The 21,230-nt window shown below is 44.1% G+C and overlaps 2 protein-coding genes across 3 annotated transcripts in view; both read right to left on the minus strand.

Annotated features, from left to right (window-relative positions):
* NAT10 (N-acetyltransferase 10) overlaps positions 1 to 12,277 on the minus strand; it is a 40,942-nt gene extending 28,665 nt beyond the window's left edge. The window contains exons 1-8 of one of the 2 annotated variants that reach the window (XM_047776025.1): positions 12,108 to 12,277; positions 10,074 to 10,196; positions 9,590 to 9,681; positions 6,048 to 6,219; positions 4,565 to 4,687; positions 2,910 to 2,971; positions 1,404 to 1,518; positions 1,203 to 1,310 (exon numbers count right to left, since the gene is read on the minus strand). In XM_047776025.1, coding sequence (XP_047631981.1) covers positions 1,203 to 1,310; positions 1,404 to 1,518; positions 2,910 to 2,971; positions 4,565 to 4,687; positions 6,048 to 6,219; positions 9,590 to 9,681; positions 10,074 to 10,181 — 780 coding nt within the window. In that variant the 5' untranslated portion in view covers positions 10,182 to 10,196; positions 12,108 to 12,277. Of the gene's footprint in view, positions 1 to 1,202; positions 1,311 to 1,403; positions 1,519 to 2,909; positions 2,972 to 4,564; positions 4,688 to 6,047; positions 6,220 to 9,589; positions 9,682 to 10,073; positions 10,197 to 11,896; positions 12,061 to 12,107 lie in introns of those variants that run through there. The other variant, XM_047776026.1, reaches the window with a different exon arrangement.
* A 4,654-nt stretch (positions 12,278 to 16,931) lies between these two features.
* CAPRIN1 (cell cycle associated protein 1) overlaps positions 16,932 to 21,230 on the minus strand; it is a 42,686-nt gene continuing 38,387 nt past the window's right edge. The window contains exons 17-19 of the mRNA XM_047776027.1: positions 20,795 to 20,895; positions 20,329 to 20,392; positions 16,932 to 18,781 (exon numbers count right to left, since the gene is read on the minus strand). Coding sequence (XP_047631983.1) covers positions 18,717 to 18,781; positions 20,329 to 20,392; positions 20,795 to 20,895 — 230 coding nt within the window. The 3' untranslated portion in view covers positions 16,932 to 18,716. The remainder of the gene's footprint in view (positions 18,782 to 20,328; positions 20,393 to 20,794; positions 20,896 to 21,230) is intronic.

The following is a 21,230-nucleotide window of genomic DNA, read 5'->3' on the forward strand; positions in this document are numbered from 1 at the left end:
ATGCACTCTAACCCCACAATTCTCCTGGAAACTAGTGCCCCCAGATCTGTATCTGTAAGAATGTCCTAATGACATTGCTTATAATAGCAGAAAAGCTGGACTCAAGCCAATGGGGACCAGTTAACGCTCTGTACAGTGTGATCCCTTCGTAGATGTTTAAAATATCCATTTATGTGCATAGAAAAAGATCCAGAAAGACAGACAATAAACCATCAATAACAACTGTCTCCGCAGAGGGGGACGGCCAAGCAGGAACACTTTTCTATCTCTGATGCACACTTTCGTACTTGCTGGTCTTTTTGTTGCTGTTGTTGTTGGGTGCTTTTTTTTTTTTTGCCACGGGCCATTTATCTCCTTGTAATACTACTACTGCATTGCAGTTTACCCCTCTTCTGCCCTTTCTGCATCCTCTCTCATTCCCTCTCTCTGATGATGAAGAAGGTACCAGGAAGTGGTTGAAAGCAGCCTAGAGCCTGCAGCCTCTGCCGCAGAGAGAGCTTTGTAGCTGGTGATCCTATTTCCAGAATGTAACGGGAAACCAGACTGAGGCCCGAGTGGGCGGCATCACTGCAGCTGTTTTCCATCAGGAGGGAAGAGCCCAGCGCTGAGCCCAGGCTGTTTGTCTGGCTCAGGCTGGACCGGAACCCCGAACACATCTGACAGCATGCAGGCCTCTGGGCCATGGCCATTCAGTTCCCATCACTGCCCAGGAAGCAGCGGAGAAGCCAGGTTTACCATCCCTTGCCACTTCAGGGAGCATATACGTGCATCCTGGCAGCTCCTACCCGACCTGTTGTCCAAATCTGGAGATCGAGTACACAGCCTCCTTCATCAGATCTCACCCTGGAACAGGGGCCTCCAGCTCTCCTCACTTATGGCATCAAAACTTAAAACACATAGGTACATCACCCTCTCTTGGAAAAAGTGCTGGAGGAGCTCCTCATTAAACGTAACCCCTGTGCCCTAGCACCCAGCTCGCGGGACTGTAAACCCGGGGGAAGGAGAAGGGGAAGGGGGGAGGCGAGCAGCAGATCTCTGCTGTGAACCCCTGCAGCTACCGCCTGCCTGAGCGTGAGCCAGAAAAGGCTCCTTCCTTCCCCAGACAGGAGCCAAGCCTCGAGCTGTCCGAACTCAGTTCCTGCTTTCTGCCTGCTGTCTTCCCGCCGTGCTGCTCAGTGGGGGTGTTCGGACGCCACACTTACCTGGTCTAGGGTCCTGCAGCAGTCCACCAGCACGCCCACGGGCTGGGTGTCCTGCAAGCTCTCCTTCAGCTCCTTCAGCTCCAGGTCAGAAGGACCAAGACTCTCATCCTACCACAAAGGAGAGAAGGTTGGCCGCTGCCACCGGAGGTGAGCACAGAAAGCGCGGCCTCTCCCAGATTCCCGGACCCCGGGGCGGCTCACCGGGGTCTGGGGAGGTAGGGCCTCGATGCTGGCGGCGTGGGAGGAGATGGGCAGGATGTTGAGCTGGTCATCGATGACGAGACACTTCTTACACGAAGCCAGAGAAAGGATAAATCTGAGAAACAAAACCACCGTCGTAAGGGGCCGGGGGGCAACATCTACACCCCAAGGGAAAGGCTTTTCTCCAGGAAAATTATCTAGCTCCACGTCTCTAAAAAAGCGGGAGCCAGCCAAAACCAGCTGGACAGCAGGGCCAGATGACTTCCAGCCTCCTGCAGAAGGTACTCCAACAGGCTTGACACAGTGAACAAGAAAACGGGAACTCGCTTTAAGAGACTGAGCACAAGGGCTCCTACGGTGCAGAAGCTGCTGCTCCCGGGGTCCCGGGTCCTTCCACACCCTCCCCGGCTCACGCTCCAGCTCCCTGAAGTGGGGAACTCCAACCCCACCCGCAGAGGCTCAGCAGCCACACAGGGAAACAAACAAGCATATATACCAATGGACTGACTTTCTTCCACGAGGAGGACAAAATAAAGGGTGGGGAGGAAAGCTCCCTTTAGCCCCATGACGAAAACATTTTTGAGTGTGGAAAAACATCTTTGGCTGTAAAATCCAAGCTTCTCCCACAACTGCAAGAAAAAGGCCTCGCACACTCTACCTTCACAGGCTTCGCTTCCATCCAGAAGCCCTGGGCTACCTCCAGGCCCACTCCTACTGAGCAGCATGGGGTTGGGGGGTGAAATCAGAAATGCTCACCGAGGCCAGCACTGCGAAACCTCAGCACAACTGACAGTCTGGAGCAGGTAATTCTTTGTTGGAGGGGTTTTACGGTGCCTTGTAAGCTGCTCAGCAGCATCCTTGTCTTCTCCCCTCCAGCAACACCCCTTCTCCCCTAGGACACCCACATCAGGATGTCTCTGGACATTGGTGAGGCTCCCCAGGGGTCAACCTGCTCTGGCTGAGCACCACCTATGCAGGCCACAGCTTCTTCCTCCCTAAGGCGTTTCACACGTGGCTAACTGGTGTTCCCTCAAAGGGGCTCTGCAGGGTCCCTGGTGCTGCAGGACTTTTCGGAGGCTACAAGAGGCTAACGTGCATCTTTGTAAAGGAAAAACCGTATCAGCATTTCCCAGACAACTTGAACCAGGAAACCCTTTTGTCACCAGGCCCTTCTCAGACACCAGTGTTCTTTCTGTGAAACACCTTTGGGGAAGGAGTGAGCCAGACAAATCACCCCTCTGACAGATGCACAGGCTAAGAGCCAGTGCAGGAGAGCAATCTGGTGAGGTCCAGAAGCAAGAGAGAATCCAGGCCCCCGCTTTCCACTCAGTCTCCTGCGTCCAGTTAGCTCCACAACTACCGCTGCTGTCAGCAGTCTCGGCGACTGGGCTCCAGTACTACCTGCCCTCAGACAGAGCACAGCTTTCAGCTGGGTCCAGGATGAAACTATTCCTCCCACTGGGGCTCCCCATGGTGGAGGAAATGAGAAATGTGCTCCAGACCCACCTCTCGTTAAATCTTCCCACCACATCCTGATGGGCCTCGGTCCTGTATCTCGAATGCACGTCCTAAAAGAGACGACGTCCATTACCAAAGGCACCCGACTGTGAAGAAGTCCCATCGAGCAACCGCAGGATAAAAGAGGCACCAGCAATGCTGCCAGAAACAAAATCCTGCCTTACCTGCTGCACTAAACTGGCCAAATGCAATGTCTGGAGCTGGGATCAGACATCAACGCAATGTTTTTTTTCATACCAACATCCCCTCGCCTCGTCTTTGACTTTTCCTGTTTTATCCAGCATCATCAGACACATTCATTCGTTCAATTACTGCACATGCCCACAAGCTGCGTGCACAGTGGTATTTAGTAAACCATGAGCCCCAGCCCCACGGAGCTTACAGTCAAATGGTTAGACGGAGACAAACAGATACAGATTTTGGCAAACACTATGAATGAAAAGCAGGGTGCAGTGACAGCCAATGGGGAGGCACTTACACAGGGTAGTGAGGGAAGGCCATCTGAGGGGACGAGAGGGAGGAAGAACAGAGCGACGAGGGCCCAGACAATCATCCATTCAGATGTTTAAGAAGGGCTTGCTAAAGGCTCTTCCAGGATCAGGGAACATACCGGAGAGGAAAGTAAGTCCCTGCTCCCAGGAAGTTTGGAGACGAGCACAGGAAGCCAGACAAGAAACAGACACGTGGGTAACTCTGGGTGGCCATAACATGCTTTGAAGAAAAATGAAACAGGTTAAGGGGTGATGTGTTCTCCGCAGGGGGTGAGGGAGGGCTCCCTGAGGAGGTGGTGTCTCGGCAGGGGCTGGAGGCGGTGAGGAACTGAGCCAGGCAGATGTCCCCACGGGAACAGAGCTGTGACGGCCCTTGGGTGACAGCACACTGAGGGGAGAGGGCATGGCTGAGGACTTCGAGGAGCCCAGAGGGGCTGTGTGGTGAGGTGACACAAAGGGTGGTGACAGGAAACAGGCATTAAGATTTGAGGAAAGTCCATTTCACCAGATGACCGCAGCTCATGAAACCCTGAGGTCAATCCCAACAGCTCCTGAGCAGCTGGCCATGGACATGGCTCAAAACCTGCCACTCAGAACACCCACGTGGCAGAACCGATGAGTCAGAGACCAGCTTTGCATCCAGTCAGACACATCCCTACCTCCAGCCACGTTCTCAGCTTGAGGAGAAAAATTTTCCCCACACCAAGCTCCCAGAGTCGAAGTTCGCGCCAATCTGGGAGTGCGACGGTCGTGTTCCTTCATCAGCCACTGGGAGGAGGGCCGTGAGGACGTCTGTGCATGGTCCCCTTTCTGTGGTACACAGACTTAGCCACTGGCCTGGCTCTCTGTGCAATACTATTTTAGAAATTTAACTACACAACAGCTGCCTCACATCTGAATCTCGCTGGTGTAGAAGCTGCAAATGCCTGAAAGCAAAGGCACGATTTCGAGGTTCCTAGGCACATTCAGGGCCACTGAGGTTTCTGTGCAGTCACTTTCTCATTCACTGCAGTCAAAGCGCTCCCAGCCCAGAGCTGGGAGTTAACCACTCCCTGGAGCTGCTCAATAAAAATTTTTAAAAGGAAGCAGCCTACAGCAAAAACACAGGTTGACTCGAATCCCCACAGTCAAGTTAGAAAACCAGACACTAACCATGGTCATCGTGTACAATTGCTTGAGTGAATTCATGGTCCGGAGGAGGATAACCACCAGCCCACCGCCTTCCACGGTCTCCACAGTCCTGGCCAGCAAGTTGGGAGTCAGAGCTTCAAAATCCTGGAAGTAGGAGACCTTAGAATCAGCTGGTTATAAAAAGAGCACCTAGGAGTTCCCGTCGTGGCACAGTGGTTAAGAAATCCGACTAGGAACCATGAGGTTGCGGGTTCGGTCCCTGGCCTTGCTCAGTGGGTTAAGGACCCGGCGTTGTCGTGAGCTGTGGTGTAGGTTGCAGACATGGCTCGGATCCCACGCTGCTGTGGCTCTGGCATAGGCCGGTGGCTACAGATCCGATTCAAACCCTAGTCTGGGAACCTCCATGTGCGGCAGGAGCGACCCTAGAAAAGGCAAAAAGACAGAAAAAAAAAAAAACAAAGAGGACCGATAGGGACGCTCAATCAAGGGCTAGGTGATAAGGTACAAGGAGGGCTTAGAGCACAAAGTCAAGGCCATACCCCCTACCCAACTCACCAGGACACACACACACAGGGTCCCTTACTAGGGGACCCCAGAGGACAGCCCAGGCCTGGTGCACCTGGTTTTTTATGTCAAAATGTCCCTCATAATCTCTAATAAAACCTAATTTGGAAAGAAGTCCTCCAATCATCGCTGATTCATACTTGAATTTCAGATATATCTCACATCGATTCTTTGCTGTGTTCACAAATCCAAACTGTTTTGACAAAACTGCACCACATGGGGGAGCCACTGCCTAAAGGAGCCATCATCACAGCACCAGTGATCAGGTGAGAACAGGCAAAGTGCTCTTTTCAAATGGGATGTGGGCCAGCAATGCATGGACAACCCACTGAAATACATAAGGAAAAAACCGAAAATTTCTGTTCAAAAATGTCTACCTCATTTCTTATATTTTATAAGGTACATTTCATAATGCATGGCATCACAGTAGTGCATGCATATGGTGTAACTACAGAGTATTTGTGCTTAAATGTCTTCTTTCTATGGGGACGGGGCTGTTACAGGTATCAAAGAATCGAAGAGGAAAACAAAGGTCACCAGAGCTTAAAACAAAGAAAATGGTGGAACTTTTAATGTGCCAGGCAAGAAAAAATACATACCAGTGAAAAAATGCACCAGGTAGTTCTCTGAGGGGGGGAACGTGAGGCGACTTTTAGGACTGTGGGTGTGTGCGGGTGCGTGTTAGGTCCAGATGGGATGTGAGAGAACACGGGTCTGGACTCAGGTCTGTACCCAGGTGGTTAAAAAAACCTCTAGACAAGTGCTGCTTTAGGTGGAAAAGGTTCTTTTCACGTGGGGTGAGTTATCAGGCTCCTGCGGGAGGTGGCCAAGCGGCTCACTGACAGTGGGCGGAGGAGCTGTCCACCTGTTCTCGGGGAAGCCAGGCAGACAGAGCCCCCGCAGTGCTCTGAGTCGCCACAGCCTGGGGGAAGGCACCCACCTGCAGAACACACATGCCAAAAGTATTGCCCAGGATCTTGTGGGTCTCGTTGTAGTAGCAGTAGCGAATGTTTGTGGCGGCTACGAAGAGTTCAAAGGGGTCATCTTGTTTGATGTTCAGCGTCCCGTTCTTTATTTTTTTCTGCAGCTGTCGCATTCTTTTCTTCCGATGACTGCAATCGCCCCCCCCCCCATCCCATGAGAGCCAGTTAACCAGAGAGGCTAGAGTTGGGAACAGGGGATAGGCTCAGTGAACGCCTCCCCTGAACTTCTGGAGCTAGCAGGGAACACGGAAATTGTGGGGCTGATCCCCTGGCCTCAAAGGTAAAGGAGACCCGGAGGCATTAGGGCAGAGTGGTTCAGAGGATGGGCTTCAGAGGGAGACGGTGCTAAGTCTGTGTGGGAACCCTGCCATTCTGATGTCACCTTTACCAGGCAATTCGCTTTACAAAAAGGGTAATGGGAGTTCCCAAACCTCGCATTTGGCCAGAGCTTGAAACCGCACCTTGGTGGCCTCTTTACCTCAGTCTCAAGCCCATGCTTCAACCACATGGCACGACTTCCCAGAGGACCTGGGAGAGCATCATGATGGCAGGTTACTCTATTCATTTTTCCTAAATGAATCCATCCACTTCCTTCCCAGATTGTGGGATCAGGTCTTCCAGGGCAGCTCTAAGCCAAGACAATACTTTTAGAAGATGTAAGGGTTGAAGAGAAATGTGAATGTCTCTCAAAGATCTCTGAACTTTTCTTACTTAAAAAATTCTTGGAGTTCCCATCGTGGCTCAGTGGTTAAGGAACCCAACTAGTATCCATGAGGACACAGGTTTGATCCCTGGCCTTGCTCAGTGAGTTAAGGATCTGGCATTGCCATGTGCTGTGGTGTAGGTCGAAGATGTGGCTCAGATCCAACAATGCTGTGGCTGTGGCAAAGTCCGGCAGCTACAGCTCCAATTCAACCCCTAGCCTGGGAACCTCCATATGCCGCAGGTGCAACCCTAAAAAGACAAAAAGACAAAAAAAAAAAAAAGACCTCTTAATATACCCAACTGTTGATGAATTCTTTCACAGAAAAGAAGAAAACTCTAGAATCGAGGATCAGAGCTGACCAAAATTGTATCACAGTTCTCCAACTGAATAGCTAGAACCAACGCCTTCCCTGCCAGGCCTCCCTCCACTTCCTTCTGTGTGAAATGAGGCATCTGGGCGAGTTGACTTCCACGGCCCCTCTGGTTCATGCCTTAGCATCAGCTTGAACCTGATGCTCCGCCACATCAAGACAGTGGCAGGAGAGCTACAGATGGCTCAGAAGAGATTTTTTCTTTTTTCGGTTGTGCCTACAAGCATGCAGAAGTTCCCAGGCCAGGGAATGAACCAATGTCATAGCTGTGACCAGAGCTACAGCAGGGTCAATGCTCAATCCTTAACCCACTGAGCCACTAGGGAACTCCAGAAGAGAATTTTAAAGTGAAATCACATGGGGTAAGTTTGAAAGGCCTATCTGCCCAGAACACTGTCAACTGCCTACTTGTGCATCCATCTGAATTCACGGAACTGAAAATGTGTCCAGAACACTTTCAACTGCCTGATTCTATACCCATCTGACATCAAACTGAACAGCAGTGGGAATCAGAAGCCCCAGAAACTTACAATTTTGCTGATGTGCAACAGGCCTTATTTTCACTCTGTATTTAAAATGCCTACCTGCCCAACTATGAAAGAATATGCCAATTATGGTTTAAAGCCACATAATAGCGACATATCATTAAATGGTTACAAAGCATAAGCGTGCTTTTTACTTTCACCTTTGTGATTTTTCTGTATTTTTCACATTTCTTATAATAAAGCTTTTATAATTTCTTTAAAAAGGCAAAACTATTTACCAAAAAATTTAGTTTCTTTTAGGCAGAATCAAGTCTCTTTAAGACCAAAGGATAGGAACTAATCAAATTTAGCCTTTGGTACTTAAATAAAATTAAAATAACTTTAGAGCCTGTTAATACTACATTCAAGTCAACAGATATTAACTGAGCTACAAACATGTCAGATTATTTGAAAATAGGAAAATATAACGATAAGTAGGAGAGGCCTCTTCACTAAATGGAAGTCAAAAAAAGGCCAGTGGTTGGAGATCCCACTGTGGCTCAGCGGGTTAAGGACCCAACATAGTGTCTGTGAAGATGCAGGTTCGATCCCTGGCCTCACTCAGTGGGTTAAGGATCCAGCATCGCCACAAGCTTTGATATGTCAAAGATGCGGTTCAGATGTGGCATTACTATGGCTGAGGTGTAGGCCGGCAGCTGTAGCTCGGATTCAACCCCTAGCCTGGGAACTTCCCTATGCTGTAGGTGCAGCCCTGAAAAGACCAAAAAAAGACCAGTGGTCAAGAGACTCTGTCCAGAGGGAGAAGGTAAGGTGACAAGCACTATAAGAGAAGACAGGAGCTGAAGAGGGCAGAGGGGTCATGTGCTGTGACTGAGGGACTTAGGAAAAGCTTCCTGAAGCAGGAAAGCCCTGAAAAGTGGGAAGCATCTCAGTGGGTGAGGACGGAGAGGGCGAGGGCAGGGGGTTTCACCACAGCAGAGAGCAGCCAGAGCTGAGACACGATCTCAGGCTCCACCCCAGAGACAAAGCATCTGGAGACTAAGGAGGGAGAAGAGGCCCAAGGACAGAATCCCACAGGATTAAATACTAGAGTATTTACTACTGAAAAACATCCAGGTATTTAGTGGACCCTTTCAGTTCAAACCCACATTGTTCAAGGGTCAACTGTACTTTAATACATTCCCTTTGTGCCTAAGTGTGTTTGTGTTGGAGGTCAGCTGTTTACTGCAAGAAGTCATAAGTTCCATAGCTTCAAAAAATAAGATGAGCCAATGGTCAAAAACAGTAGTGGATGGAGTTTCCATTGTAGCTCGGCGGTAATGAACCTGACTAGTATCCATGAGGATGACGGTTTGATCCCTGGGCTTGCTCAGTGGGTTAAGGATCTAGCATTGCCATGAGCTGTGGTGTAGGTCAAAGATGTGGCTCAGATCCAACAATGCTGTGGCTGTGGCATATAGCTATTCTGTGGCTATAGCTCTGATGTGACCCCTAGCCTGGGAACTCCCATGGGTGCAGGCCTTAAAAAAAAAAAAAAAAAAAAAAAACAGTAGCGGACTAGTAGAGGATGAGCTCTGAAAAGAAGGAGAAAGAGGAAGAAAAACTGTTGCATCAGACATCAGGTGGCCAGTGACTTCCAAGAGCAATTGAAGGAACTTGCATGAAAAGGGATTGATCAGTTGAGAAAACTAAGAAGAAAAATCACATGCAGGGAGCAAGGAATTGGGCCGGGGACTTAAAGAGCATGAAAAGGATTTGAAATTTATTGTCAGGAATGAAGAAAAGACATCAGCTCTATTATTTTCTCTACTGGAAGGGTCCACAGATAGCACCTTCACTGACGACCCCTGACAATCTATGTCGAGGAATGGTTTCCTAGCATTTAACTCCCGAGCAGGAATGGGATGTGGTACTGGACACGCAAAGGGCCAAGCTTACCTGCTAAACCCCAGCTCCTTCTTATAACACCACAGCACTGAAGGCCGCGCCCTCACAGTTGCTTTGGACAGCATGTGATGGAGTATGACCACCTGCCAAAGAAAAAAGCCACAGAATCTCAGGGCCAAAACAGACCTTCAGGTCTGCCAGACCCAAGACTTCATTTGACAGGCGTGGAAAATAAACTGAGATTCGGGCCAAGAGCACAGGTTGAGACTAGAAGGAAAGTCACAGACACTAACCCTTACACTCAGTCCACCAGCCCAGGTATCAAAAGCTGTTAACCTCTCTGTTAATAATTCCAAATATAGAGTATTTATCACTTCCAAGATAGAAAGGAATGTTCCCACTAGGCATTTCACTTAAAGAAAACCAGTCAAAGGGACCCTAATATCATTATTTGTGAAACCCCGGAGGGTCTGTAACGTGCTGACTCTTTGGGACAGGACACAGAGTAAGTCAGGAAGCATTTGCCAGGTCTTACCTGATCCTTTCCTCGATCTCCAACCACAACAAAGAGAGACCTTTGCCGCTCAGCTACCCCATTCTCAATGAGAATCCGGATCCGGTTATCCACTTTCTTCCGATGCATGGTGAAAAACTGTCACTAAAGCAGAAAGAATGGAAACACAACGTGACATGAACATTTTGCATCCAGGTTGTGGATAAGGAACATCAGCTGGCTGCCTCTTGTGGGGCTAGGGCCTACATGGCACACTTATAAGTATTATTTAACCCTCAAACAGATCCCTAGGGAATACATCGGCCTCATTTTTTAAATTGGGAAACTAAGTTTGGAAGGCGAAGAAAATGTTCCCTCGGCATGGGAAGTCAACAGGGAAGCTGTAATTTCCACCCGTTTGGAGGAGTTTCTTAAAAATCAGAAACAATATCCAAAAAAAATTAAAATGATTAAAATACATGAGGAATCTATGGGAACATATGAGAAAATAAGGTAAGTGTCCAAAATTATTTGTTCAAAATCTTTTTCAAAAATAATCTAAGGATATGGATATAGACGCTTTTATTAGAGGATAACATGGCAGGATATGCATGTACATAAAACACAGAGGAAAAAAAAAAAAAAGACTGGGAAAAAAACCACCAAACTGTAAAATAGTTATTTACAGATGGTGAGATCACAAGTGAGTCTTATTTTGGTTTGGTTTGGTTTGGGTTTTTTTGAGTTCTGGGGTTTTTTAAATTCACATGTATTATTAACAAAGTCAGGGAAAAGAACTCCCTGAATATTATATTACTATGATGGAGTATGTCCAATTGTTTCCTCAAGGGAGGGAAAACTAGACTGAAGCCTGTACAGATAAGATTTCAAAAATTACTTTGACTACATATGATAAAACAGTATGTTATTATCATAATAAATACATCAGAGAAACATTTGAAATCTCAATTGTCTCTACAATGTAAAAGCAATAATGACATGTTTAGAAACCTCAGTGCTTGCTGCATTTCATGAATAAAGCTCACTAACTGAACCTTAATCCTCCCTTAATTGGGCTTCTAACCTCTGGATCCAAATATGGATTTTAGCTGTTCTGTCTACTGTAAAACACTATGTCACAACCAATACTCCTATTTTACAAAGAAAGGACCAAGTATAAAATCTCAAGTAACTCAAGGAAAAGTGACAGAGGCAGGATTTATTCAGGTACCCTTGATTTCAGAACCTGAACTCTTTCCAGCTTACCAATCTGATTTAGCTTATCAGTTGTGTTGCTGGCCACACAAAGATCCCCGGTCAACAACTACTTATTGCTTCTCGATTTAGTTACAGCGGCAACCCCAGAAGTAGAACCTGATTTCAAAGAGCTTTCATTTTCCTTGGAGAAAATACTTAAGAGAAAGAAATGCGGGATAATCTGTCTAAAGATAGATAAAATTAGATGTAAAAATAACAGCTACAGACAGTGGTCTGATGAAAGTCTAGATTACTGTGGGCTAGGACAAGGAAGCCTTAACGGATGAGGGGGAAGATGACTTGTTTTTCACTCATTCATCTATTAGTCTAACAAATATACACGGTGTCTATGTCCCAGGCACCATTCTAGGTGCACTGGCAAACAAAACCAAGTCCTGAATAAAGAATATAAAGAATAAGCACTGCGAAGTAGCTAAGGGCGTAGGAGGATCTAGAATCAAACTGCCTCAGTTCAATGCCTAGTGCTGCAATCGGGAAATGTGGGCAAGCTCTGTGGAAAGCAAAAGGCTGTCACCCACTCACTCACCCCGACATCCCCCCGCCCACCTCAGCTACAGTCCCTAGAGGGTGGAGATCAGCCACGCAACCTGTGAATGCGCTCGAGAAGCATTCCCGAGAGTGACCGCCTACTGAGGAAGAGGATCCTCTCATCTAGGAGAGTCCAGGTTGGGAGGCAGTCGGCGGGCTCCGGTATCAGCACGGATGCAGAGCGTTCATCCTGGAGCCGATCTCCTCCGGGCCCAAGAAGGACACGGACACCAATCCCGAAACCGACCCCCGCCATCCCGTGATGGATACCTGCGCCCAGACCTCAGCCAACTCCAACAAGCAGCGAGGCGGAAGCACGTGGGAACCCCTTCTGCGGGACCAGGAGCAGCCGGCCGTCCCCAGCGTATGCCTGACGGCCGACTGGTCCAGCTCAGGCGATGGTAGGCGGTGCGTGCGCCAGCGCATTGACGGCGCGGCCACAGCGAGCGAGGGGACCTCTTGCAACCCTGTCTCTGAGTGATGACGTCATAAACCCTGGAGGCGGGGTTGCAGCAACTGCGGCTGTGCGGATTAGTCTCTACCCGCGAGAGCTGTGTCGCTGGGGTATTTTGTCTTTGTCAGATACCCTGGTTACGTAGGACAGAATAAGCACAGACACGCCCGCACGCCCAGGTCTGTCACTGCTCTGGGCCGAGCTCAGGTGCCCAGATAGGTCTGGGGCAGCACACGGTATGTGGTCCAGGGTTTTCAGCAGTAGCATGGTTCATGCGAAACGCTCCAGGATCGGTGCGTAATTTTGTCAATTATTTAAATTAGCTTTCCATTTTAACGTGACTAGATGAGGAAACTCGATCTCCACACCTATCTCATTCATCTTACTTGACCCTCCTCATACTCGGTAATGACCTCATAGATCTGCCTGGGATTCCATAGGTTTTTCTACTCTCCTATTCGGCTGCTCTGCTTTGTAGATCCCCTTAGGTCTATTACTGGGCTGTCAAATGCTGCCGCTGTTCTGAAAGCCGGCTCTGGAGTTGTTCTTCAGTTACCTCCCCTCCTCTCCCTCCTCCCCGACGAATTTGTTCAAGCAGCTGATTTAAAGGGCCACCTATACAGTTAGTGTTTTTGAACCACATCGCTGAACTTAAACGAATCCAACTGTTTGCTTGACATTTCTTGGATGCCTCAATCAGAATGAAGCTGAACTCATTCCTCTTCCCTCCTGAAACTCCCTCCTCAAATCGTTAATTCTGTACCTCCAAATCTAAGCAGCACCACCGTTTTAGTCCAACACCCACCATAAAACTTTTGATTTAATGTCAACGAAATTATGTCAGAGACAAGGGATAAAGTGACCAAAACATTCCTGTCCTTCGTGAAACTTAATCTCGGTAAGTTTTAAGACAAAAAGCTATCCAGCAGGGAAAACTAAGGGCGCTTCTTTAGAGGGGGAAATGGAAGAATTCAGGTGGTGACACTGGTGCAAAGACCTGAATTTAAAAGAACGAATCTTAAGAACCTTTCAGGGAAGTCTTCCCACTCGTTAGGTTGAACACTTGGTGACTTTGCGATGGGAAGTCTCCACAAAGCAGCCAACATAGCCAGAGTACAGCAACCAAAGGAAAAACTGGGAAGTTAGGCCAGATAACAAAGGGCATGTGGGTGTCAGATCTGGAATTTAACTCTAGGTGTGACAGTAAACCACTGGAGTTTGAGTAATAGCAAAGTGACAAAGTCTGATTTGCCCTCTTAAAAGGCTCTGGCTGGAGTTCCCATCATGGCTCAGCGGTAAGGAACCCAACTATTATCCATGAGGATGCAGGTCCCATCCCTGGCCTCGCTCAGTGGGTTGGAGATATGGCATTGCTGTGGCTGTGGTGTAGGCCAGCAGCGGCAGCTCCAATATGATCCCTGCCTTGGGAACCTCCATGTTCCAGAGATGCAGCCCTAAAAAGGGGAAAAAAAAAAAAAAAAAAAAAGCTCTGGCTGCTGTGCAAAGTATGTATTATACATACGTACACACACTACAGGAGAGCATAAGCAGAAAGAAGACCATTATAAGCTACTGTAGTTAACCTGTTCTGATAGCAGTGGTGGTCACAAGTGCTAGCTGACTCAGAATATATTTTCAAGATAGAACCATGTAGATTTGCCTAATTAAGGACTACAGATACAGGGTATGAGAGAAAATCAAAAGATGATATCCAAAGTGTTTGTCCTGAGCAACTGGATGTAGGTTCCTTGAGAGATGGAGTTGGAATAATTATGCCATACCAATCAAGATGCTGAGTATAATCTGTTTCAGGAAGCTTAGGACTTAAGAGATATTTATAAGCAACTAAAATGCTGGCTGGAGTCAAAGTCGTGGGATTGGGTACGATCACCTAGGGAAGAATGTTAGTACTGTCTGCAACAATACTGAGCAGTAGCCACTTACATATAGTAAATACAAAGAATCCATTCACTACCACCCTCCACTGTACACTGTAATAATTTTACATGGGCTACTGCAAAAGCCATTTCTTAGCCCGTCTATTTTGTTCTCAACACTGCACTGTTTTTTGTTTTTTGTTTTTTTTTTTTCGTCTTTTTGCTATTTCTTTGGGCCGCTCCCGCGGCATATGGAGGTTCCCAGGCTAGGGGTCGAATCGGAGCCACAGCAACTCGGGATCCGAGCCACGTCTGCAACCTATACCACAGCTCACGGCAACGCCGGATCATTAACCCACTGAGCAAGGGCAGGGACCGAACCCGCAACCTCATGGTTCCTTCCTAGTCGGATTCATTAACCACTGTGCCACGACGGGAACTCCTGCACTGAGTGTTCTTTAGTGGCAGTTTTATTAGGTGACCCGCTATTCTCTCCCTCCCAATCCCACCTTCTATACACACACCTTAAAAACCTTGAGTTTCCAACTGTTAAATGGAGATTAAAGTTAACATGTAATAGAACTCTAAAGCTGTTCACAGTAGTTCTTATCTGTTGCTTCAGCCTATCTCTAGCTCTAATAAATGAAAAACTTAAGTCACTGGATTGGATTTGGACACACAATTCTCTCTCCTTCTTTACCTAGTTAACTACTCCTCAGCCTCAAGTCTTGGTTTAATCTTCCCTTTCAAGTCTTTCCTGATCATTTTGACTAGGTCATAACCTATCATGGCCTTAATATCTATCATCAACCATGTTGCTCCATCATGGTATTTACTATATTTTAGTGTCATCACATCAGTATTTTTGATAAGACCATTCAATGGAAACAGGAACCATAGTGATTTTGCACCACTGATGGCAAGGCAAAGAGTACCCAAATTTGCTGAATAAAGATTTGGTCTGCTGACTTAACACAGTGGCTTCCTAATATGAAGAAGTCAGCACTTTAAGAACACAACACTAAAAACTGACTTTACTAAATCAGGTGGTCTTTCACTACTCACACTCAAAGAGCCAGTCTTCTGCACAGGACCGATTAGGCTTCCGAACAGCTGTTAAAGTAAAGGATTAAAATCCTGCTTGAGAAAAATGTAGTCGTCTAACAAGTAAGTAAGGCAAGGCTACTAGAGATTTAAGCTTTTCCCCCTCCTCTCAGGAGAAGCACTTCTCCACTTACTTTGTGGGACAGTATAAAGAACTAAAGCAAACTTCACTCAAGGACAATAAGGTATCAGATTTTAATGATATAATCTAATTTAAAACATTCACTAGTCTTTTCCAGTATTTTTGTAGAATTCAAAATGGGAAAGGGTATAGAGATGAGCCTTAACAAATTACCTTTATATTCCTGAGAGTTTTCCCTCCCCATTAACTCTTCAGAAGGGATAAGCTCAAGGACAAAACTGATTCTTTTAAATATAACTTATAGTCAATAAAACTTCAAAGAGCGCTAATTAAGAACTCAACCGGAATGGGAATTCAGGAGCTTGGAGATGAAATGAAGAATTTTAACTCTGCTTACCTTTATCCCATTCCCCCTAATAAGATATATTATTGAAGATATAATGAATACAAATTTCCTAAGACACTTAGGCTGACTGCTCAACTACCTTCTATGTTTTATGAACTGGTTGTCAACAGAGCACCTCAGTTAATGAGCCTTCTGAGAATCACACACATTCTCATGTCTCCAAGTTAAGTCTCCCACATAACAGAGTCATATATACTGGAGACAAAGAACTGTAGAAGCTAACTGATTAAAAATATTTAACGAATTTTGTTTTAATATCAAGATACAATGATCAGAAAAACTCTTTCATATTCCTTCAGGATATTAGGATCTGAAAATAAAATTGCCCTAACCAAAGTTATCAATGACACTCTACCTTAAAGCTTAAAATAGGAGTCTCATTATCCACATGAGATGATTGATACTGTGCATTTATGAAAGTACTTTATACAAGGAGTCTTGCTATACCAAGAAGCTACAGTGCCATGTATGACAATCTTTTACTTTGAACTCTGCTAGAATATGCACTTGACCAAACAAAAGGCCTTCTGCAGGTAGGACAAGTATTCACATATTATACAGAACACTTAGTACCAAGACTCAGATCGTAATGGGATTTTTTAAAAAGTTCTCTGCCCCATAATGAGGCACTCTTTTAAAAAATATAGTCTGAATTGAGGCATAAAAGCTTTAGATTGAGAATGCAATGGTAGAATGCCAAAAAAAAAGGTATATTTCAAAAAGAACAAATGATTCCTTTAAAAACATACATAGAAATAATCAAACTACTAACACCTTTACACATTCACATCTGCACTAATGCATAGAAATTTGAAAACTAGAAAGCATTTCTCCCCATCCCATCTCTGAACTGATTCATAGAGATTACTGTATAAAGAACTTATTTACTTCAAGTTTGATTTTAAATGTCATGAAATTATCTTCTACACAGAGAGCAAATTTTAGTTTTTTATATAGTCCTTTTATATAGAAGGACTGTAAGCATACATCATCTAGGGATTACCCAGTAAACCACGAATGTTTTATTCCCCTAAAATACAGCAAACATATGGTTGTGGTACATCCCAGGCAGATGTTGCTTAAAGCACACAAGGGGAGGTGCTAGAAGATATATTTTTTTGCGAAAGTAAAGATAACCCTTCCAATATGATGTACCACAACCACACATGAGAAAAGTCAAGAACTTATTTTATTTTAAAATAAACATTGAAAATCCGCCTCCCGCCTTCCCCACCACACTACAAAACTTTTGAATGTGGAATGTTCAATAGCCTATATATTTAGTAGGTTACAAAACCAGCAAAAACTCCAGTTGTCTCTTGATGAATGTTTGAGAACAGTTTTGTGGGTTTTCTTTTTCTTTTTTTTAAGTATCTGAGCACCTACTGGAAGAATTCTTTAAAGGCTGAACACAAAATTTCTGCACAGAAAATACCATTAACTTAGTAGCCTTTGCTTAATAGGTGGGATTAATTCTCCATGAAGTCAAAGTGGGATACAACAAAGCAGCATAAGGTCATAGGCACACAGAACTAGTGCTCCAACTGCTAGCACAAATTTCAACATAGTACATAACTTACTAAACTCTCCATCTCCATCAAACTTAGGACTCTCCCTATATATCTAAGGGAAGTAATCACCACTTTGAATATAAATACCTCCATGAGAAATGGATAATTCAATCAGAGTTAGACAAAAGGTAAGTGCAAGTACTATAGAAATAGCTGCTGGAAATAACCATAAAATTTGTAACTCTAACTGCATGGGGTCAACCACATAAGCTGCTAGCTGTTGAACACCAGTGTTTCAAGATACAACTTTTATAAACATGTTTTATTTGTTTGCTTATACCATCAGAACTGAAACTACTGACTGTCATTTCCCTAAAATAGGGAAACCATCTAAAACACATACTGGTGCTTTTCAAAAGATAGCAATTTAAAAGGGTGGTAGCAGCAGGCATTTGATATCTTTTTTCTTTCAAAAACTTTCAGGCTGCAGGAGAAACATGTGACCAAGAGTGTTATGATTATCTATTAGAGACGTTCATCAGTACCTGTACCAATTTAGGTGACAATACAGCAAGATCCAAGGATTAGTGACAGACAATGTACATCATAAGGAATGATATATAGTACCAATCCTTACAAAAGTCATTGTCAAAGAAACTGTTAAGTGTTCAAAAAGGTATCTAAGTATTTCACATTAAGTACAGAAGCGGCCATCCAGATTACATCCCTTATTTGTTGCATATTTTTCAAAAAGTGCCAATCAAAGCCTAATTTTGCACTTTGGCTTTGTCTTATACATTATCAGCTGGTAAAAAAGCAATTTACATGTATTTTTAACCACAGTTGTCTGGCCAGAGGATAAATAGTGCTGTGTCAAAGCCTAAGGCTGGTAGACAGCCCTATTTGTGTGATTAAGGGCCCATGCATAATTTGGTATGCATCTAAATGGTCAGTGCTCCAATTTAACTGGAAAAGCCGTGAAATGCAGTTGTTCTGCCAAAACCACACTCCACTCCTTCCATCTTCCTTTCAAGGGAAATATTTTAGTTTTGTCAATTACCACTGAGTAACTTTAGGGCTGATTTGTAGATTTTATCCAATGTCAACAGTCAATCTTGTTTTTTCCAAGCCACTTCAGATAACTATGGAGATATCACTCCATAAAGTATATTATGTTTTACTCCTAAGCAAGGGTAAGGAATCTGAGTATCATGTGCAAGGCTCAAGATGACGCTTAGGACAGAACATGCAGAGTAAAAATAGTTTCCTTCCATATCCAGGTAATATAAAGCTGACAATTGTAGTCCTGTCTTTATGGGATGAAAACAGTCCCTTTACAATGTTTCCTGAAAGGGAGAACAAATAGATAATAACTCTTCTGGTAACATATTATGGTACACTGGCCAGTGTGTTTTTGGCGATTAAACATAATCCTGTGAACCAGATTAATTCACTTGCTGAGTGTTCATTTGCGGCATCCCTCTGTTGGGTCTTGGGGGCCCTCCACGACCTAGAAGACAAAAATGGCATTTGGTTTTTCTTTCAAATATTATTTGTTTTGCCTTCAAGCAGATTTTCATCTGAAGTCAAGAAGCATGTGGGCAGCTTGTCACCACATTATTAGGTTTAAGAGGTCAATTCTTCAGTGTTCAAGTTTCACCTGTCCTGGAAGTTGTCATGCGCAAATTTGCTCATGTTCTCTAGCTAAAAGAAGAGCAGATCTAATGGAGTATTCCACCAGTACTCATTCATTCATTCATTCAACAAATATTTATTGAGTGCCTACTATGTGCCAGGCACTGTCATCAGGCGTTGGAAATAGATACAGCAGTGAAGACAGACAAGGTACCTGCTCTCATGGAGCTTACATTCTAGTGTACACTCTAAGCTTACATTTCAGTAGGAAGTAACATCATACTATCAAAATTAATAAAAGCACCAGAATGAAAAACAGACCTTATTACCTAAACTGTTAAAAAGAAACTACAGAACATTCAAAATTGTATAATGACTTGTAACAGATAAAGTAACTTTTTACATGCTGTTAAAACAGATTTTTAGCTACCAGTCAACTTAACTTTCATAGAATATGCTACAAGATGAGAAAGAAGAACATAACCCACATTCACATGCAAATATCCTTTGATACTTCAAGTCAGTAATTCCCAAGTGATCCATTAATTTTTTTTTAAATGCACCTTTTTTTGCTGGCCAGTTTCTACTAGCATTGAAATCAAAGTGCTTTGTAATTCCTCCTTAATATACATTTTATACATGTTATGGCCAATATCTAGAGGAAACCTATTCAATTTAACCTCCCTCAAATCGGAGAACCATTTAGAACATCAGATCATATGAAATGCTGTCTCTAATTGTTACACAGATTGACTTCCTGCCCAAATAGGAAGTAGTTTTCCTATGGTAACAAACAAAACCAAAAACTCCTAAAACCTGTAATTTTTAAGTATACTTCTATTAAGTTAGGAATTTTGGAGGTTTTGCTTAAAAGTCAGAAATAACTTGACATTTATATCACTAATAGTAGTCCAAAAGGCATTAAAATTTCAGTTAGTTCTATCACTTCTAAATGGTTCTCTAAATGTAACTATGGCTTATCTGGCCATTAAAGGGTTTCTGGCCCTAAAATATAATAGGCATGTTTGAAAAATAAAAGAGGAATAATAAATTTATATAAATGTTTGATCTCATTCCAAAAATGTCTTACAAAAATGTTTCAATAAGTACTTCCTAAAAACATTTAGCAGGTTTTAGGACCTGAAAAATAATTTGCAGTTGGAAAAACACTTTTTCTGAGGAGGAGAAATGTTCTAGTTTTCAAGACAGTTTATATAGTAACAGGGAGAAAGTCATTCAAAAAATTAAATTTGGGTTCAAGATAAGTTTTAGAAACAGAGCATTTCATTTAATCCCTAGCAACAAGTCTGGAAATGTAAATGTATTCCTAACATGTAACCTACATGCAGACTATGAACAGCTCTTCCAAGGCCAGAACAGAAGCTCCACTTAGGAGCTAGGATCACCACCACAAAATATTACCTCGTGGGGCTCCCCGTGGTCCACTCTGCCCAGAGCCTCGCTTGAAATTCTGCTGATATCCATCCTAAAAGACAAGCTAGTTAGTACTGAAGCAAAGATAATTTTTAACGTGTACCCATCTACCACTAATTCTTATAGCCTAATGCTTGTAGAATACAGAATTATTTTTCTTTTAAACAGTGAAATACAGCATTGCTACAAGTTATTCTGTAATTGTTACTTCTCGAGATCAATGACATATATTTCTCTGCTCTTAATTATCATTGTTTTTGTCACTCCATTAAATGAAAACCTATTTAAGCAAGAAACCAAAAAGCAAGTCATCATTTTCAATAAGGAATTATCTTGTACAAAGGTACAAGACTAGTCCCAAATTAGTTACTCAAGTCCATCAAGCAGCTACATTAGTCCCTTTCATTGGGGATATTTTAGGACAGATTTCTACTTTTAAAACAATTTTACATACCCGCTGATAGCCAGAGTAGTCCCGGGGAGCAGTGAACTGAGACTGAGTATAACCACTGTTTGGAGTGTTAGAGAATGAAGGGCGGTAACCATCATATCCTCCTAAAATTTAGGACAAGAAAACAATTTTATCATCTTCATAAGTAATTTTTACTTTCTTAATTCCTATCTAGAGTCAATCTGTTCATACATTTCTAGAGTCTTAGTTGTCTTAGAGATGAAATTTTTCACCCATCCATGCATATACACATGAAAAAACAAAGAAAACCTCCATAAGGTCTGATAATTTATAGAAAGCAGTTTCCCCCTAAAGTATAGTAGTAGATATGGATTTAATACATACAAAAAGCTCAGTCCCAATTTTGCCAATTTAAAATGACTATCTCAACACATACTAAAAATGTTTACATTCATTGTACCTAAGAAGCTAATGCAGA

The sequence above is a fragment of the Phacochoerus africanus genome, chromosome 4 (assembly GCF_016906955.1).
Source record: "Phacochoerus africanus isolate WHEZ1 chromosome 4, ROS_Pafr_v1, whole genome shotgun sequence".
Lineage (NCBI taxonomy): Eukaryota > Metazoa > Chordata > Mammalia > Artiodactyla > Suidae > Phacochoerus > Phacochoerus africanus.